Genomic DNA, 18,960 nt, shown 5'->3' on the forward strand with positions numbered 1-18,960 from the left:
CCAAAGGGCTGTCGGGCATTGGAACAGGCTGCCCAGGGCAGTGGTGGAGTCACCATCCCTGGAGGGGTTGAACAGACAGAGATGAGGTTCTCAGGGACATGGGGCGGTGCCAGGGGTTGGGTTATGGTTGGACTTAATGATCTTGAGGGCCTCTCCCAAACAAAATGATTCGATAACTCCACGGTCCCTGCTGTGACCTGCTCTGGCCGGTGACCCCGGGGCTCTGCCCGGGTTTCGGGTGGGCAGCTGCGCTGGTGGCTGCCTCTGCAGGGCCCGATGACATGCTGGGATATCTTTAGCCTGAGGTATTTATAGGACATGGCAGCAACGTGGCAGCCGCCAGGCAGCTCAGTGAAGGCACCAAGGGGTGGTGGAGGCCGGAGGGGGCTGCGCCGGGGCACGAAGGAACATTGGGGGCTGTCCCCCACCCCACGAGCCACAGAGGATGACCCCAGAGGAGGAAGGCTCCCGAGTAGGGTCCCCAGAGCGGGTGTGTATCTGGGTGGAGGAGCAGTCCTTCTGGGTGGAGAAGACCTTGCTGGTGGAGAGCAGTGAGTATTTCCGCGCCCTGTTCCGCTCGGGCATGCGGGAGAGCACGCAGGAGGAGCTGGGGCTGGGGGAGCTGAGCGCCGCCGGGTTCCTGGCCATGCTGCGGGTGCTGGCGGGCGAGAGGCCCGTCCTGAGCGGCGAGGAGACCTTCCAGGCGGTGGAGTGCGCAGCCTTCCTGCAGGTCAAACCCTTGGCCAAGTACTTGATCCACTCCATCAACTCAGACAACTGCATCCTGCTCTACCAAGCCGCCGCCATATTTGGGCTCCTGGACCTCTTCCACTGTGCCGCACTCTACATCAGGGACAGCTATGCCGAGCTGGAGGAGGACCTGGACTGTTTGCCTGCTGACCTTCTGGCCTACGTGGAGACCCTCCTGCCCAGCACCTTCGTGGCAGTGGGAGCCCACACACCCACCTTTGAGTTCCTGGAGGACCTCTCCAGGACCATCTGCTACCTGGACGAGGAGACCAACACGTGGAGGACCCTCTCCTGCTTGCCGCTGAGCGCCAGCACGTTCCTAGCCGGCATGGCAACCATGGATAATAAGATCTACATTGTGGGTGGTGTCTATGGGGCCAGCAAACAGGTGGTGGAGAGCAGCTTCTGCTACGACGCTGATGCCAACGCCTGGAGTGAGTTCCCCAGCCCTCACCAGCTGCGCTACGATGTCAGGCTGGTGGGCCACGAGGGTTATCTCTACGCCATTGGCGGGGAGTACGAGAAGATCTCCCTGAAGTCCGTGGAGAGGTACGACGTGGCCTCCAGCACCTGGACGTTTGTGTCTGACTTGCCACAGCCGAGCGCAGCTGCACCCTGTGCCCAAGCCATGGGACAGATCTTTGTTTGCTTGTGGAAGCCCCTGGACACCACCGTCATCTACGAGTATGAGACCCAGAGAGATGAGTGGCTTCCTGTCACCGAGCTCAAGCGGCACCAGAGCTACGGGCACTGCATGGTGGCCCACCGTGACAACCTCTACGTCATGCGCAACGGCCCCTCTGATGACTTCTTGCGTTGCGTCATTGACTGCTTCAACCTGACGTCGCGGCAGTGGACGGCCCTGCCTGGGCAGTTTGTGAACAGCAAAGGAGCCCTCTTCACCGCCATCATCAGGGGTGACACTGTCTACACCGTCAACAAGATGCTGACGCTCCTCTACTCCGTGGAGGAGGAGACCTGGAGGTTCAAGAAGGAGCGGGCAGGTTTCCCGCGCAGTGGTTCCCTGCAGACCTTCCTCCTGCGGCTGCCAAGGCGAGACCACGATGTCGCGACATAGAATCGTTTTGGTTGGAAGAGACCCTCAAGATCATCCAGTCCAACCAACACAGGTGGTCCCCGTCCCATGTTGGGATGTCCTCCTTGCGTGTGGCCTCGGCTCTGCACCCACTGCTCCTCTGGGCTCCTCTCCTCCTCCCCAGAGCCATGCCCAGGTCTGGGGACGTGTCCTGTTGGACCCTGGAGGTGACACTAGACCCTGCAAAGGATGCAGGCAGCTGCTGCCTGTCCCTGCCTGCACCGTGTGATGTCCTACCAGACATGGGCTCGTGAGCCCACCACACACAGAGCTTTGTGGCTTCTGCAGAGCACAGATACCAAAGAGACGCAAACATGGGGTATATTTCCTCTGCCTCCCACCTCCTCTCTGCTCCAATGGAAAATTGTTATTATATCCTGGAATTAAAAAGAAAGCTATAGAAAATCTCTGTGATTTTTATTACTCTTGGATTTGTTTTGTTTTTTTTTCCCCCTCTCTTTCAGAAGGAAAATACCCCCTGACAGGGGATCCACGTCAAGGCTGGATGCTTTTTCAGCTGCAGCTCCATTTCAGAGCCATACATAGGAGCGTGTTCCCACGCGTCCCTGCAGTCCCCAGGGAGGTCACGACCACCATGGGGTCCTGGGAGGAGAAGGGAAGATGCGGGTGAAGGAAAACATCTCCTGGGCTTCAGGTGCTGGATGCACTGGGGGCTTTCTGGGACCTGGGAACCATCTGTCTCCCCACCTGCTACCTTCTCCTCCAGGCTTGCCTCCAAGCCCCAGCCCAGACCCAACAGGGTGGCAAGTGCTTGTGTTCATCAGAGGCTCGTTTGAGCCAAGAGAGGGTTTTTGAGGACATGGCAAAGCTTGGAAATGCACAGGGTGCAAAAATGGAAGGGAGAGAGCAGCACCGTTGTGTAGCGATGCCAGGCGTGCAGAGGTCGTCTCTGTCAGCAGAGCTCTGTAACCAGATGAGATGCTCTTGTGAGATGCCACCAGCCTTGGTGAAGTTTCTTGGCCCTCAACACCAGCTCTGGGGATGGCTGAAGAATGTGGAGCTCCTGTTTGTGACCACGGCGCTGCTGGGAGCCCTGTGGGGACCAGGGCAGAGCAAACCCAGACCCAGGTGCTGTTTTCCATCTGTGGGGCAGGATTTGGGCTGCCCATGCCGTCCCAGCCACGCTGGAGCAGAAGGGAAAACCAGCTGAGATGCCTCAAATCCCTCTGCCACTGATCCTCACTAAGTTCTCAGCGTTTTCCAAACAGTTCCCGCACTTGAGAGAAAAAAAAAACCCACACAACTCAACCACAAACCAAAACAAACAAGAAAACCCCAGCCTGCGTCCATGGCCAGATCAAAAAGCCATTTGATGCGCCTTGTCCCCGTTTGCCCTGTGCCACTGGGCCAGGCCACCATCCCGCTGTCACCCCCACGATGGGGACCTCATCCAGTGGAGGCCTGGTGGTGGCACAGGGGACACCAGGGGACTTTGACACCACATTAGCTGAGCAGTGCCACTATCTTCAGGGGATCGTTAGCAGAAAACCCATCAAGTCAGACCCTTGTTCCCTTCCTAGACGAAGCCAATTAACATTTCGTGCCGTCTTCTCTGAACTGAAAGCAGCACAGGGCAGCACACTGCTTTAAAACCATTTTAAGTTGAACACACAGCTTAAACCCTCCATTAAAATAAAGTTCAACAAATTCTGTTACTAAAATATTTATGACAGGCTTCTGTGGCCAACCCTGGATGGCTGCACTTGGCAGGTTCTCCCCTTCCCTCTGGCCCTGAAATCTCTCTCTCCACCTTCACATGCTGGTTTTTTGACAGTTTGGGGGTTTATGAAGATATTTGTTGACAAAATGCAAAAAGTTTTAGGATTTTTAAGTGTAGGAAAAAGCAGGTCTCGGCAGGCACTGGTGAGTATGGCGCAGATGCTCCCAAAACAGGAGGACTTTGCTTCATCCGTCAATCCAGACTATGATACAGAACGGAACACAAGATAATTTTAGATGCGCAGGGAGGGGAAAAAAGAAAAAAATACAGGTCTTACCTCTGCAAACAGGGGAAAAAAATGATGAGCCAGGAGCAAGCAAATCTCTTAACAAGAGGCTGCTCAGCCTTTGCACAGCGAGTGGGCACAACGCTGCACCAGAATTTAGCCCCCACCTTTACTGGTGTCGGCACAGCACCATTATCTTCCCCTTTCAATCTTCACGGTGTCTCCCCTGCCAAAGATTATATAGATTGCTTTGCCTCAAACTGTAATCACAGTTTAACCTTTCTGCGAGTTTCTTTTCTGAAGGTGACATCATCTTGGAACGTCAGGAGCAGCTGTCTGTCCAATGGACTTGCCTTATAAGGGCCGTATCAAAAATAAAAGCTTGTATAACCAAGGGAAAGCTGGAGGAAAAAACAGGGCTGGGAGCTCCAAGAAGAGCCTGTGAGCTCCCCAAGAATGTCTCCCTTGGACATAGGAGGTGCCACATTTTCCTTTTTAATGTCATTAAAGACAAGAAGGTATAAAGCATCCTTGGATATGGACAGGCTGGGAGACTGTCTGGAAGGATATGATAGAAAAATGGTACTAATGTAACTAATTCAGGATTTTCTCTGCTAGTTTATGCCGGTTGGCATTTTCACAGGAAAAGACACAAATACATTTTGGAAGAACCTCTCCAGCCATCTTTACTTAAAGACACTGCATCTGTATCTAATTCAAAGGAAAATAAAATACTTTTTTGTCCATTATTCCCCTGCCAAGCCAAGAGACACATCCTGTACAGTGATCTGAATCTCCCACCCTCCATCCTTCAGTTACATACAAAAACTCCCCTGGGGTATTCAGATTTTCCCAATCCTGACATCTGTGCTTAACTTCATTTGGAGCTGCTGTGACCACTGTTGAGGGAAGTATCCCCTGAATTTTAGTGATTCAGGCAGAGCACGAGGACAGCTGATCCATTCCAGGTCTCTGTTCTGATTTCATTAAAATCCCCGAGTACAAACCTTTGCATAAGCCATTTTTCATTCCACTGGATAAACTTCATGTATTTCTGGAGCATGGGCACTCTGTTTTCTTTCCCTACCCTCACTGAATTGTGTATTTTTCTCAAGTTTCTGGTTTAAAAGGGGAAGCTAATGTGACTGGACTGGATTTCAATTACAATATTCAACCATGAGTAAGTCAGCTGAGACTCTTCCCTAGCATAGACCAGGAAATGTTTTTGCAGGAGCCCTCAGTTTATATTAAAACCTTCTCTTCTCTTGATTTATGTAAATCTTTAAAGAATCCATGTTTGATTGTGGTTGAAAACATGACACCCGTCACCCCAGGTGGAGGGAGAAAACTGGTTTGGGTTTTGCAAAATCTAAGCTGAAGGCGGCTTGGATCTTCTTGCCTCTAATCTAAAGAGCTGAGATGATCGAGGGTAGAGATGTGTGGGTGAAGAGATAAAACACTCCTGCTATAAAACCTTAGTACAGTGACAAATATGTTTATAGAATTACAGAATCATTTTGGTTGGAAAAGATCCTCAAGATCATCGAGTCCAACCCTTAACCCACCCATGACACTACCCCATGTCCCTGAGAACCTCATCTCTGCATCTGTTCAACCCCTCCAGGGATGGTGACTGTCCATAAAATGAGACGAGACACCACACTGGTGCTTTGAAGGTTTGTGCCCGGTGAGTTGTGCTGCTCAGGTGGGGATGAAGCAGAAGGGTCAGAACTTCCCGACCCATCCAAGCCCTTTGGCGGCCCAGTCTGGCGCTGGGACTGGGCTCCAGAGTGCCCGTCACTGGGTTTTCATCACGAGCTCTTCCAGTGCTTTCTCCTTCTGATTCCCACAGAGCAAAAGAACTTCTTTAACTTCATTTTGCTGAAAACCCATATCGTTAAACTGAGCTAACAAATGCAGGAATTCAGCTGCCTGGAGGAAAAAGGAAAAGAAAAGAGTGATGTTATCGTGGGGTTTTAAGGACGGATTTATCGCAGAGTTGCACAGGAACAGTGTTGGGTGACGAGGCTGCAGCCAGACGACTCAGCCGGGTTGTGTTACCGCTGAAGGGCACTCCTGGCGCCGCTGCTGCAAGGACACGCATACCACTGCCAGCATTTGAAAGTGTGCCTTTACATCAACTTTTAAAATAAGAAATATTTAATGAAGTCAGCCTCTAGCTTCACAGATACCTTATAAAGTTTAATATGAATTCCATGCAAGTGTGTGCCCGCTTTTTAAAAAGACCATGGAAAAGCAGGAATTAATTTCCCCTGCTTCCTGCTTTGCTCAGGCTGGGCCCCAGCACCACAACATCTCCTGCAGCTGAGTCCTCAATACATAACCCTCCACTTGACACCGGGACCTGGCCGCCCTGCTGCTGCCACAGCCCTGAGAGCCAGCAGTCTTCCGTGCCATCGGCATCACGTCAAACACCCCCTGCCCAAATTTCAAGCATTTTTTTCTCTTCACTTCCCCCAGGAGGAGATTGGTGATGGGAACCAACCCCTGGTGTGCCACCACAGTTGTTCTCCTTGGAGGGGGGCAGAGGGAGGCAGGAGGGAGGTAGCAAGGGCAGATGGGTTCAAATGTGGGGGATTCCCTGCATAGCGGCTGAGCGAGCATTGAGCATCGTGCTTGCACGGCAGGGTGAGAAGATGAATGGGGTGATGGAGCAGGTGTCCTTCCCAGGGGGTCCCTATGGTGACATCTCCCATGAGAGCAGGCTCAAAGCTTGCAGGGCAATGGGTCTGACCCATCAGGAAGTTGTGCGAGGGGTGGTGGAACATCCAACCCGCTGGAAAAGTAGGGTTGGAGGACGCAGCAGAAATGGCCAGGCTGTGCCACCCTGATCTGACCTTTTTTTCCGAGTACTGGAACATTTCCATGGCCTCCTCCACCTGCCCTTCCTCGTAGCCCTGCTTCAGCAGCCGGTCACAGGCGCCCAGGTAGCTCAGGAACTGCACAAGGAGAAAACCAGGGTTAATCCAACCTTGCAGACACAGGGTGCAACTGCATTCAGGAGCCCACCTTGCCAGGGACAACTTGGGGGACAACCTGGGGCACAACTGTCCTGTTGGCTCCTGTCTGATGCTTGGCCAGGGCAGTCTGTCTGTCAGCAGGACTCCCACAACGAGAAGACAACATGAACAAGGTGGAGGGAGGACATGGAGCAAACCAAACATCTGAACCATCTGAGACACAAAGCAATGACCTCCAGGCTGTGGGGAGAAGCAGAGCCTGTCCTGCTGAGATGTCCACCCTCTGCTGACCCAGCATCCCTTTGATGTGCTGAGATTCGGGCACCCGTGGGTTCGCTCCAGGGTCCAACAACAAAACCCACCCCAGGGGAGACCCATGTGCTGTCATTACTGAAAGTAAACAGTTATTTTTGGCTTCCCTCTTTGTTCTTGGAGTGCTGACAGCACTATTCCCAACGGTGTCTTTTAAATACCACGAGAATCATTCACTGTCCAAAAACATATGGGACAGAGAATAATAAATGTGGTATACAATGGCAGGGGGAATAAGAACATCCCACGGGTCTCCCCAAAGTCTTCATCCAAGAAGAAGCTGATTCATATCTCCCCAGATCCAGCAGCGCATAGACCTCCACCCTCCCCAGCACCACCGTAGCCAAGAAGAAGGATTCAGTAAAAGACCACAAAATACATGAAAAAGCCCCAAAAGTCCCTCAGGCATTGAGTTGATCGGCTTTGGCTAAAGAGCAGAGCACGAATTTTAAGAAATGTCAGCCTTAAAGAGCAGCTTATTAACTCAAAAATTAGATAGTCTTTGGCCATTGCCATTCATAACCTGTTTTTATTTTCCTCGTTACTTTACTAATTAAACACCCCAGATCATTGCTGTATTTTCTGGCCCTGTCGCAGTAGGGACAGCCGCGATGTCCTGGCAGCCTGGAGTGCTATTCAAGCCCAGCATGAAACTGGTGCTGTTGTCAACTCAATGATTTTTATCATTAAAAAAATAATACGTATATATATCCCGAAGACTAAACAAAAACAGGTTTTTAAATACTATGACCTGCCAACCCCCTGGGTCTGGTACCAGCACCACCAGTGCTTGCTGGGGAGGAAGAGGAGGTGCCACTGCGCTCTTGAAGCTCCTTCTCCCCTTGTACCTCTCATGGATGCTCCTCATCACACTAAGACATGAAGTTCCTCCAGCACGGGCAGTCCTGGAGAGCTCAGCTTTATCTGCTCCACAGCCAACCCAACAACCTCCTCACAACCTGCTTGTCTGGGAAGTGACCTCCAGGCTCTGGTAGATCAGTCACCTGCTGATTTATCTCTTTCCTCCCTTGTTGCTGTTTGATATGATGTGCAGCGACGGAGCTTTTCACACCAAAGACAAGCACAAGCAGTGACGTAAAGGAAAAACTTCCTCCATTGGGTTTAATCTGCCATGTCCCTGTCCTGCTTTGGCTGACGTTCATCAGAAAGGCCCATCCCCATGAGGTCCCAGTTTCGGGTTCTCCAACAACTGGCTGCTTAAGAAGAGCAAAGCCTTAGCACCAACCATTCCACTGATCTACCTGTACCACAGACTATAAGCTGTTATCATGGAATAAAACAACCAGCAAACACCATCAAAGACCCAAATGCTGATTTAATGGTGGAGAAACAGGGTAAACATCTCCCCAGTCTTGCTGCAGGGTTCAAGCAAGGTCTCTTCTCCCAAGTAACAAGTGATAGGACAAGGGAAGATGGCCTCAAGTTGCACCAGGGGAGGTTCAGATTGGATATTAGGAACAATTTCTTCCCAGCAAGTGCTGTTGGGCATTGGAACAGGCTGCCCAGGGCAGTGGTGGAGTCACCATCCCTGGAGGGGTTGAGCAGACATGGGGATGAGGTTCTCAGGATGCTGGGTCAGTGCCAGGGTTGGGTTAACAGTTGGACTCTATCTTGAGGGTCCCTTCTAACCAAAATAACTTTATGATTCTAAGCCAAGGGGGACACTGAGCCTCCAGGGACAGTGACTGTCTGGGGAGACTGGGAGACCCCAGCCTGCACTGCTGTGGACAGCCAACTCAAATGCTGACACCAAGGACACAACTTCGACAAGCGTTGCAGAAGCTCAGGGAGCCACCACTGGTGGGGACAGCTGATGCCAGGCTTGTAGGAAGCACTGAACATCTAGATTGTCACTTGAGGTAAGACAGCAAGTTCTTTTGGAGGAGAAAAGGGGCAAGAGCACCTTATGGTAGCACAGATTTTGCTGTTATTATTGATTTCACAAGAGCCCAGCAGTCCATAGGAAGAGGATCTCCACCCACACATGGCCAGGAGGTGGCTGTCACCATGGGCTGTGTCCCGTGGTGACCATCCTGCTCTGTACCCCATGTTTACAGCTATTTGGGGATGATGATGCTGTCTGGCTGCAGCCATTTGTCACACCTAGCTCCATGGATCACTCTTGATTGATCAATGAGCACTGATCAAAATGCAATGATCCATTTTTGGCTTAGCCCTTGGCCATGACATCCTAGATGATGAACCTCTAGCGTATTGGGGCAACTAACCCTGCTTGAGCCTTTTAGAGAGGCTCCCCCACCAAAATTGAGAAGGCATCATCTCCTTAAGGCAGCAGACCTGTCTGCTCCATCAGGGTGGGCTCTGAGTTGACACTGCAAAGAAACAGAGTGATTTTTGGTGACTATCTGTTGCTACAATCAATCTTCATGGCTGAAGCTGTCATCGTCACACATTGAAACCCCACGTGACACTAGCAAACAACGAAGAGCACCCACGGCTCTTGTTTATAACTGGAGTTGAAACATATTTTCCAGGAAGGTTTAGCCTAATTTGGCAGTTTGTACTTGTAAGAGATGCACAAAGCGCTATGCCTGATGTTTTATATTGGGCATAAATGGGAAAGACGGAAACTTCTTGTGAAGAAGGCACAGGATATAAAGCAGAACTTGTATTTTGATGCATTAATCACCTCTCCAAGGGGCTGGGAGTCCCTGTGTTTGCACAGAAGGGAACAGACTGTCCCCATCTCCATCCTTAATAAGATGCGCCGCTCCTTCATATGGAGACAGCAGTTGCTACAAGCCGCCCTTGCACACGAAGAACGTGGGCTGGGCTCTGCCCATCTCCCTCTGCCTGGATGAAACCTCTATGGATTAAAGAAATAAAGCTTCCCTTCCCACTTTGGCTTGCGACGACCCTTGCCTGAAACACCAGCGAGGGTCTGGGAAGGCTGGTCCAGCCGAGGGTGACTCAGGAGGGAGCCAGAAGCTGCAGGATGACTCAGAGCAGCCTGGTGCACCGACCAGACGGGTAAGAGCTGGCCCACGCAGCACAGGCAGCTCCCTGGGGAACGGGAAGGAGACTTGGTACCCAGCCTGGTACCCAACAGCAGCTGCTTGATGTTGCACCCACTCACACCTTTGCCCGGGGGCTGCTCCTGCTCCCTGGCATGACAGCCTGGTGGACATCCTGCTTTTTAAGCTGCAAACAAGCCCTTTCTCTCTCTGCAAAAGCTCCTTGGATAACTTAGCCCTATTAAATCCTCCACTGGGATGGGCAGTTCCAGCTCCAAGCTTTGCCAAGGCAGAGGGTCCAAGCCAGCAGCATCCCTCAGCGCACAGATGCTCTGAGCCCACCTGCACCATGGGAGGTTCATCTGGACAAGCAGAGACTTTGATAATTGGGATGCAGCACGGTGGGCTCAGATGTGCTCAGATACCAGGGGCAGGAAGTGGTGGTACGTTAATTATTTTCAAGAAATTCCAGGTTATTATAAAGGGTTCCTCCAGACAAGAGGTCTGGGACCCAGCTGTAATGCCTGCATGGAGTCTCTGCTTGCTCCAACACAAGGAGTTTGTGTTTTGGAGAGAGCCCAGACAAATCTGCGAGATATTTGTACAGTCCTGCTCTGACAGGATGAGCCATGGCAATAATCACACAAATCTAGCAGCCGGGAAAAAATGACGTGCAAAAAGTTTCCATATATGGGGCCAAAATTTGTACTTCAAAAGGACACCAGGCTCCATACAACAGATTGAGCAGATAACATTACCCGGCCGCTAGTACTTGCTGAAAAGCTGTGGGCGACTCGTTGCTATTTTATTACAGCAGAGGCACAGACGTGATCTCATGGAAAACCTTGTCAGCTGAGGTCTGATACCAATATGGGAAACCCGAGGCCACCTGAAGTCCACCCCAAGCAAGACAGCCATCCCTTTCTCCACAGAAATAACAGTTTTTCTTTACCAAGAGCATTCCGCAGCACCGTGCCAGCTTCACCAACCTGACTTAAGCTTTGCTTTCCAGTCTTCTGGAGGGTGAGGATGGCTTTGCGAGTGGGGTAGCCCAAGGCAATCACGGGCTCGATGAGGTCTCGTTCCTCTTGGCTCAGCGCCGAGAGCAGATCAGATGCTGAATCTGGCTGCGATCTGTGGGAACCAAGAGGCCGCGCAGGCGCGGAGGCCGGGGGGAGGCAGGCGTAGGGGCTGAGGGACTGCAAGAAGGAAAAAAAAAACAGCAGATGAAATGATGTTAAACAACCCAGGATGGAGCCATGTTTTCAAACACCAGCGGTTACCTTGCTCTCTTCAGAAGAGGAAAGAATTCCCATACAGAGAACAAAACCTCCTTGGGCATCAAAGGAGACCGGGCTTAATTAAATCCAGGCTTAGCTATAGATACAGATCAGAGAAAACCGCACTTAGGCGGGTTCATCAGCAAGAGCAGCTTCCTCTCCCTGGGAATCCTGCTCGTCTCCTCAGGAATAAATGTCATTTTTGTCCTTGAACAGCCAAACAAGAGGCAGCGCTGCCTGTGGGCAGGAGGATGCTGCCCTGATGCCCCGTCTATACCTGTGATGTTTAGCAGATTTATTGAGGTTTCTGTTCCAAACCCACCTCCTTGCACATAGAAACACTCACACAAGTACAAGGCTTTAGTATTTGGCACAATCCATGTGTAACAGCAGCAGAGCAGGGTGGGCAATGGATTAGTAATTAGTTGCAACAGCTGTTTATTGTATAGATACACAGGGGTGTTTAATCTTTCCTTAATTACCCTATGTCTAATGCACCTACATATAAATAACGTGGTCTTTCAAGCGCCTGATGATTTCAATTGCAGGTTTTTGGCAATTCAACTCCTACATCTCTTGAGGTGTGATTTTTTAAAAAACATGGCACAAATCAGATTAAAGGTGATGGACAGCAGGATTTACTCCATCACTACACATCGCTGTCTCTGTCAAGTAAACAATTTGTATTTCTAATAGGATTATGAAATCTAAAGCTTCCTACTTTTAAGAAAAGACAGGCAGCCATCGCCACAGAGAAGGATGCCAATATTGCAGGAGGAGTGAGGCGAAATGGCCTCTTTCAGTTATGTAACAGGGGGGATAGGAGGGCAGGGAGCACAGGGGCAGGTAGAGAGGGAGACCCAGGGCAGAAAAGATGCAGAAACAACCCAGTTTTGTGCCCGTTCAAGCCCCAGCTTCTCTTCTGGGGCTGCCAGGAGAAGCAGCTGTGAAAGCTGTAAGGGGCATTTCCCCATAAACCCTGTTTATATCTGTTAGAGAGAGAAAATGAAAAGGAAAGAGGAAAAAAACCTTATTTGTTTTTTAAACTGTTTCAACTGGAAATCAAATAAGATGCCCTGCTTGTTGGGAAAAATAATGATGCTTTGGTTAGGACAGAGCAAGTAAACATCCTTCCAGAAAGCTCTGCCTGGCAAAAAAATCCCCTTCCTTCACTTCTTCTGAAATCTTGCCAGCAGTTTCTCATGGGTTTAGTGTTCCCAAAGCCCCATTTCTGTCTCATGTTGCTGGCCAGACCACAGCAAATAGGACCAGTTTGATTCTCCACTTCCCTCCTGTCTCAGCAAAGGGCTACCAGAGGAAAACACCTCACCGGCATGGTGGGTTTATGCCGCTTGATAGGGGGCATTGGCGCGGCCGTGGCTGGAGGAGCTGGTACCAATGTCCCCAGAGGGGACACAGCTGGGGACGGCCTGTATGTGACGCTGCGGCTGGTGCGGTGCTGGGGGAGCGGCAGCGGGACCCCTCTGCTCTCCGTGGCTGCTCTGTTCAGAGGATGCACCAAAGCTGCCAGCTTCCTCCTGGCTGCTTCCAGCTCGTTCTTCATGTTGTTAAATATCACCATGGATCTTCTCTGCTTGTTTGGGTCCGGGCTGGCTGGGTTGTGGCTGCTGTTCTCTGGCGAGGGCGCCAGCAAGCCAGGCGATGTCTTTGGTCGGGTCTGGTAAAAGCTGGGATGTGGAGCAACACCTCTCCCAGTGTTTCTCCTCCTGGAAACCTTTTCATCCTTGTCATTCTCTTCCCAGGAGGTCGAGGAGTATTCATCATCCTCCGAATATTCATCTTCCTCCGAGTGCCAGGTCTCGCTCTCGGTGTCGGACAAGGCAGCTCTGCCCTTGGCATGCCCGTAGCTGCCGTCGGCCGCGCTCAGGCTGATGCTGCGCCTCATCAGCGCGTCCCGTGCTCTCCCCCCGGTGCTGTCAGCGGGGTCCACCAGCAGCAGCCAGCAGGGCGGAGCAGTGGGGACAACTTCGGAGGTGACACAATGCCGGGAGGTTTGCTGCTGAGAGGCAACCTCGACCCAGTAAAGCACTTTTCTTTCCAGTGAGAAGTCGTGCTGTGGAAGAGCAAAAAGCAGCTGGTGAGGGCATCTGAAACCAGACCATGGAGCAAACCACGTGCTTCACCAGGGCACCCTAAGAGCTGAGTCCTTCCCATATTGGCTCCTATTTCCCCGAGCATCAGGGCTGGCTGCAGGCACTAGGGCTGTAGGATTGGGCAGCACCAGCCTCATCCCTAGTGGGAATCCCCAAAATTTATACTTGAAAAAAATCTGGCTACAAAGTTATTATTATTTTGAGTTACATCTACAATTTTTTAATAGGTGTTTTATTCTTAGTGGCAGTTCTGTGTCACTTCGACTGTTGTGGAAGGGGAGAGCAGAGGGCGGAGGGTGCAGAGAGGAGGTTCGGGCATAGAGTTGAAGGCTACAGGCTGCTCCCAGGTTGGTGGCAGAGCTCATTTGTGACCCTCATTAGTGGCATCTGGTAGAGCCACCTCAGGCATGGGGGCTCAGGAGCCACCAAGGGGGGAGATGCCATGTTGGACAGAGGCAGGACTGGCTGTGGAGTCCCCAGTGGTGCCGGGGGCTCAGCCAGTCATGGAACAGAGTCGTCATTTCCACGTAGTCCAGCTTAAAATATAAACGTGTTTGAGACTGAAATCAGGGTTTTCCTGGAATAAACAAGCTTTGCCCGTCCCAGAGCTCTCCAAACAAGGTCTCCTCCGGACGGGCAGGCGAGTACATTCACAGTCCAGGAATGCTGTTTTTACTGCTCCCTGCCATGGACCTGAACCAGCCTCCCTGAGGAAAACACCACCACGTGCCCCGACAAGGACCAGCCCGGACCACCAGCACCATCACTTGGCTTCAGTGGGGCCAACATGTCCCCAAACAGGGAGAAATGCAGGGCTGGGGTAGGATGGGGTGGTGGAAGCACCTCAGCTGGTCCGTGGGGACACAATCACCTGCCTTCACACAGGTGGCAAACACATGTGTTAAAATTTCCTTCAAAGAAATTGCTTAAAATGAACAACACGGTGACTCCTCCCATTAAACCCATCCTGTGGATTTGGGATGTGCCATTTTTGGGGGAGGCTGAGCTGGCAAAACGCCAGATGTGAGGTTTACTGACGGTTCACCCATCACTGGGAGTGAGTAGAGGCTGTTTGGGATGGCCCAGCTCACCTTCCCCCATGAAGTGCACTGAGCCCACCTACAGGTGAGACTATTTAAGGCTAAACACACAAAATATTTCTGAAATTGTCTTCGACTGCAGCAGTGCAAGTGCTGCCCATAAGCCCAGAGAGCCAACTCTGTGCTTTCAGGGCAGCTGTCCAGGAAAAGGCTTCCTACCCAGTTCCTGAGCACAGATTACTCTGTCAGTCGTTGTGTCAGGCTTTAAAATTGGTGACAAAGTTGTTACACCAATAGGTGTAGATTCAAAAGCAGTTTAGGACTGAGCAATGTGGCAGATCACAAAGTGCCACAGGATATTATATAGATTTAATGTATATATATATCTTGCCAGCACAGATAGCGTTGCCTGCTTACATCTGCTACATTTATTAATAAATATTTAATAAATATTATTAATAAATTAGATGGTGATGATTCCACACCAGAAAACAATCTAGAACAGAGCCTGAAATTTGCTTTCCTATCCCAGAAAGAACCAACCCTCCTGCTTGGATAGGATTCAAAAAAACAACTTCAAATTCAACCCTTCCTCACTCCCACCCACCAGAAATCATCCTCACCTCCTCTCACCCCTGCAAGCAGCCAACTAAGAAATCAATTAGGAGGAGATGTTTCCCTTCCTTTCTTTCACAAGAAAAGGTAAACATCACTGACATCCCTTTGATCATCCCTCAGAAGCAAATCCACATGTGGACACAAGCAGAAGCGACTCACCATGGTGCTTATGAGGATGTTGGCGCAGTCGGGGAGGTCGATGGCCGGGGCGGTGACTAAAGCGTTTTGTCCCTCTGAGTCCCCATCAAGGCTCAGGGCTGTCCGGAATGGAACTTCATCCAGGTAGCTCATGGCTGCTGCCTGATTTCTTGCTGCTGGAGGAGGGGATGAAACAAAACTGTAAAAGGCAGGAATAGCACTTTTTAAGATAGAATCACAGAATAATCGAATCATTTTGGTTGGAAGAGACCCTCAAGATCATCAAGTCCAACTGCTAACCCACCCCTGGCACTACCCCATGTCCCTGAAAACCTCATCTCCACGTCTGTTCAACCCCTCCAGGGATGGTGACTCCACCACTGCCCTGGGCAGCCTGTTCCAATGCCCAACAGCCCTTTGGGGAAGAAGTTGTTCCCAAGATCCAACCTCAACCTCCCCTGGTGCAACTTGAGGCCGTTTCCTCTGCTCCTGGTGCTTGTTCCTGGGGAGCAGAGCCCAACCCCCCCTGGCTCCAAGCTCCTTTCAGGCAGTTCAGAGATCAGAAGATCTCCCCTCAGCTCCTGTTCTCCAGGCTGAACTCCCCAGGTCCCTCAGCCGCTCCCATCACACTTGTGGTCCCCTTCCCCAGCTCCGTTCCCTTCTCTGAACTCCAGCACCTCAATGTTCTTCTTGTTGTGAAGGGTCCAAAACTTGCTTGGTGAAAATAAGCTGGGTGGAAGGAGGGAAAGATGAGCTATTTCCAGTGACACCAGTAAAAGGAACACGGCCCTTAGAGACACTGCCAGCTGTGGAAAACCCGCTGTGTGCAATGCCCACATTTGCAATATCTTAATTACTGGTACCGGGAAGATTTTTATTCGTGTGTACCTCACTACTTTCCATCCCCCCCTGCCTCTCCCTCTCCCTCCACTGCCCATCTCACACTCCTTTTCCCATGCTGTGGACACACCAAGCACTTTTTTCAAATTCCAGAGGCAGAAACGGTAGCCAAGGAGGACACCTGGCAGGTCTCCTCTCCTGCGTGACCTGAGAGCAGCTGTGGTCACAAAGTGGGATGAGGACATCTCCGCCAGCGCCGCAGTGGCTTACCCAGAGCCGAACATGTGCATCAGGCAAGCTTTGGCGTCAGAGTGATGTCAAACGAGGCATTTTAAGGCCAGATTAACTTTTAAGAACCATGCGGTGTTGTTTTTTAGATCAGGAATAGCAAGGGGAGAGAAAAATTTCTGATGAACTGGGAACAGCGGCATGGAAAATATTACCACAATAGCGTAAATGTCTCAATTTAGTAAAAAGCCATCACTTGCTGCCTGAAGCCCCAAGTCCTCAGCTTCCCAGCAATGACAACAGGCAAAATAACTTCCTATATGTATCGTCAGCTGCCAAGAGCTGATGGTCAATAATCCACTGAGCTCCAGCACCTGCAGCCTTGTGCCTGTTCATCCCAAAGCAGCGCAGAACACAAACATTAAATATGTGGTGTGACATCTCTTGTGTTTTTTACTGATTTTTTTTTTCCTTTAAAAAGAAGTGACTTCTATGACAACGAAGGTGAACACTCCACAGAAAGAAAATAAGATGAATCTATCAAGGTAAGCTGCAAAATGCAACAATAATGGTCTATAATAGGAAATTTCATTCAAGGTAGTTTCTTATGTTAGCAAAGGACTAATAAACAGCTTCCAGACCACAAACAAAAAGCAACACGTGCAACTGCTCGGTGCAACTCAGTTGGTCTTATCAGAATTACCCAGGAGTGACGCCAGGAGCCGTTAATACCCAGGGCTGCAGCGCAGGCAGAGCCCATAACCAGCTTTGCAGCTCCTGCACGTGTCCTGCTGCCATGTGACACACACACTGTGTGCCAGACCATCTGTTCCCAGCCTAAGAGGGCTCAACCTAAGCTATGACCCATGTCAGCGCCCACAAAGACACTCTCTGAAAACATCTGTAAGAGAAGCTGCCTGACCCCACCTTTCTCCCACTCCTCTCCCACCCTCCTTGCAGCTCACGCTGTACATCAGCTCTTTTCAAAAGCCATGCGGCACAAAGGTGCAAAGCAAAAGAGTATTTCATTGCCCGTCACCTAAAACGCCTTTGTTTAGTTTTAAATCCCACTTTACAGGATGGAGATGGGTAGTGGACACGCCTGATGCCACCATGAAGAATACACCGAGGTTACGAATGACAACAAAAATGTTGCTGGACAAGAAATAAAAGGAGGTCAGTGGTAAACATCAAATTTACATCAGAAAGCAACTTCTCCAAGGGTTCTGACCTGCCTGCTTTGCCATTGTAGATCTGGCTGTCAAAGCAAGCAGCTCCTGTCAGGAGGAGGATGCGCCTTAAAAACATGAGAAATCCCAACTACACCCAGGACCAGGGCGGGAACAGGATGCAAACTGGGAACTCCCAGCCAACCTCTCTTTTCTTCTGGGCTATAATATTTTTTTTAAAACTTAAAAATAATAGGAAATACTGTGCCCAGGCGAATTTGAACTTTAAATCTGAATACACAAGGGACTATTTAAGAATTAATACCATGTCTTCATGAGTTGATTTTAAACATTCCTCTTCCACCTGTGGCTTTGACATCTTCCTCACTAAAAATATACAAAGTTTTAACACAGATATCATCAAACAAAAGCAAATATGTAGAACAAGCCACAGAAAGCTTGAGGGATTGAAATACACCTCAATGTACCTTATCCATTGGCATTTTAAAGTCGTATTTTTATTAACAATATAAAGTTATCCTTACCATCAGAGGAAATCATGGAGCCCCTCTCGCAGGGCAGGGAGAATGGGGCTGCTTCTGCGCTGCCTGCGGATCTGCTGCTCAGTTCTCTCAGTTCCTGCAGTGCCAAACAAGTGTCTGACTTTGACAGTTTTAAGATTATCGTAGCTTAAGCGGTGAGCCCATCCCATCAGACATGCCGATGGGATAAGAAGCCTCACTAGTTAAGCAGAGAATCCTCCGGTCATTGAGCTTCCTGAACCACAAGCATTGATTCTGCTATTGTTTTTATGCTGTTTGAAACTTCGCTTTTTCATCAGGTAAGAGCCCCCTGAGGATCTGATCCGGCCACAGGTCTTGGAGTAACAAGATGGTCGAAGTGACATGAGGATGTACGGATGCATAAATCAGAACCTCCATGGGACTTCATGGTAATCTGTATTTTGGGGTGCTGTAAGTAGGCAACATACACAGGAGCAAGACCTGCAAACTTCTGAATGCAGATTAATTCCAACTCTATTAAAAATTACTAATTTGTGTGCTCTTACTCGCAGAAATCAACGCAAAGCTTCAGCCAAAAAACTATTAACATTATACATAAGGCCAGAGTGTTGAATTTTGGCAAGTACACGATCCCTCCTCCACGAATTACACGCTGTAAGAAATTGGGGAGATTAAACCCATTCCCACACATTAGGTCTAAGCAAGAATAATGACCACAGCTCTGGGAAGATGCCATGACAATCTGTGCAGAGCAGCAAAGCCCCAAACCCATATGGCCAGTTACTGTTTCAAGCAAACTGTCCAGAACACAGACAGCTTTGAAATCAGCTGCCTCTGTCACCTGGTAGGAGGGAGAAGTTCCTTTACACAAACCCTTTGCCAGCAATTCTCTCCACATTGGAGTTGT

At 50.2% G+C, this 18,960-nt stretch overlaps 2 protein-coding genes across 4 annotated transcripts; one reads left to right on the forward strand and one right to left on the reverse strand.

The window, feature by feature from the left end:
• The first annotated feature begins 327 nt into the window (after positions 1–327).
• Positions 328–2,235, forward strand: KBTBD13 (kelch repeat and BTB domain containing 13). Its single transcript, XM_065847568.2, has one exon. The coding sequence runs from the start codon at positions 446–448 to the stop codon at positions 1,826–1,828; it is 1,383 nt and encodes a 460-aa protein (XP_065703640.1). The 5' UTR covers positions 328–445; the 3' UTR covers positions 1,829–2,235.
• Positions 2,236–5,292: 3,057 nt separating this feature from the next.
• On the reverse strand, positions 5,293–18,910 carry UBAP1L (ubiquitin associated protein 1 like). Of its 3 annotated transcripts, none has more exons than XM_071813975.1 (6): positions 18,075–18,910; positions 15,314–15,465; positions 12,713–13,456; positions 11,092–11,301; positions 6,672–6,773; positions 5,293–5,745 (listed from the first exon to the last, which is right to left on the reverse strand). In XM_071813975.1, the coding sequence occupies exons 1-6, from the start codon at positions 18,088–18,090 to the stop codon at positions 5,611–5,613; spliced, it is 1,359 nt and encodes a 452-aa protein (XP_071670076.1). In that variant the 5' UTR covers positions 18,091–18,910; the 3' UTR covers positions 5,293–5,610. The 3 variants fall into 3 exon arrangements, with proteins under 3 accessions (XP_071670076.1, XP_065703076.1, XP_065703075.1); XM_065847004.2 differs by having other exon boundaries at positions 15,314–15,468; XM_065847003.2 differs by having other exon boundaries at positions 15,314–18,910.
• Between the last annotated feature and the right edge of the window lie 50 nt (positions 18,911–18,960).

Source organism: Patagioenas fasciata, chromosome 12 (assembly GCF_037038585.1).
Source record: "Patagioenas fasciata isolate bPatFas1 chromosome 12, bPatFas1.hap1, whole genome shotgun sequence".
Lineage (NCBI taxonomy): Eukaryota > Metazoa > Chordata > Aves > Columbiformes > Columbidae > Patagioenas > Patagioenas fasciata.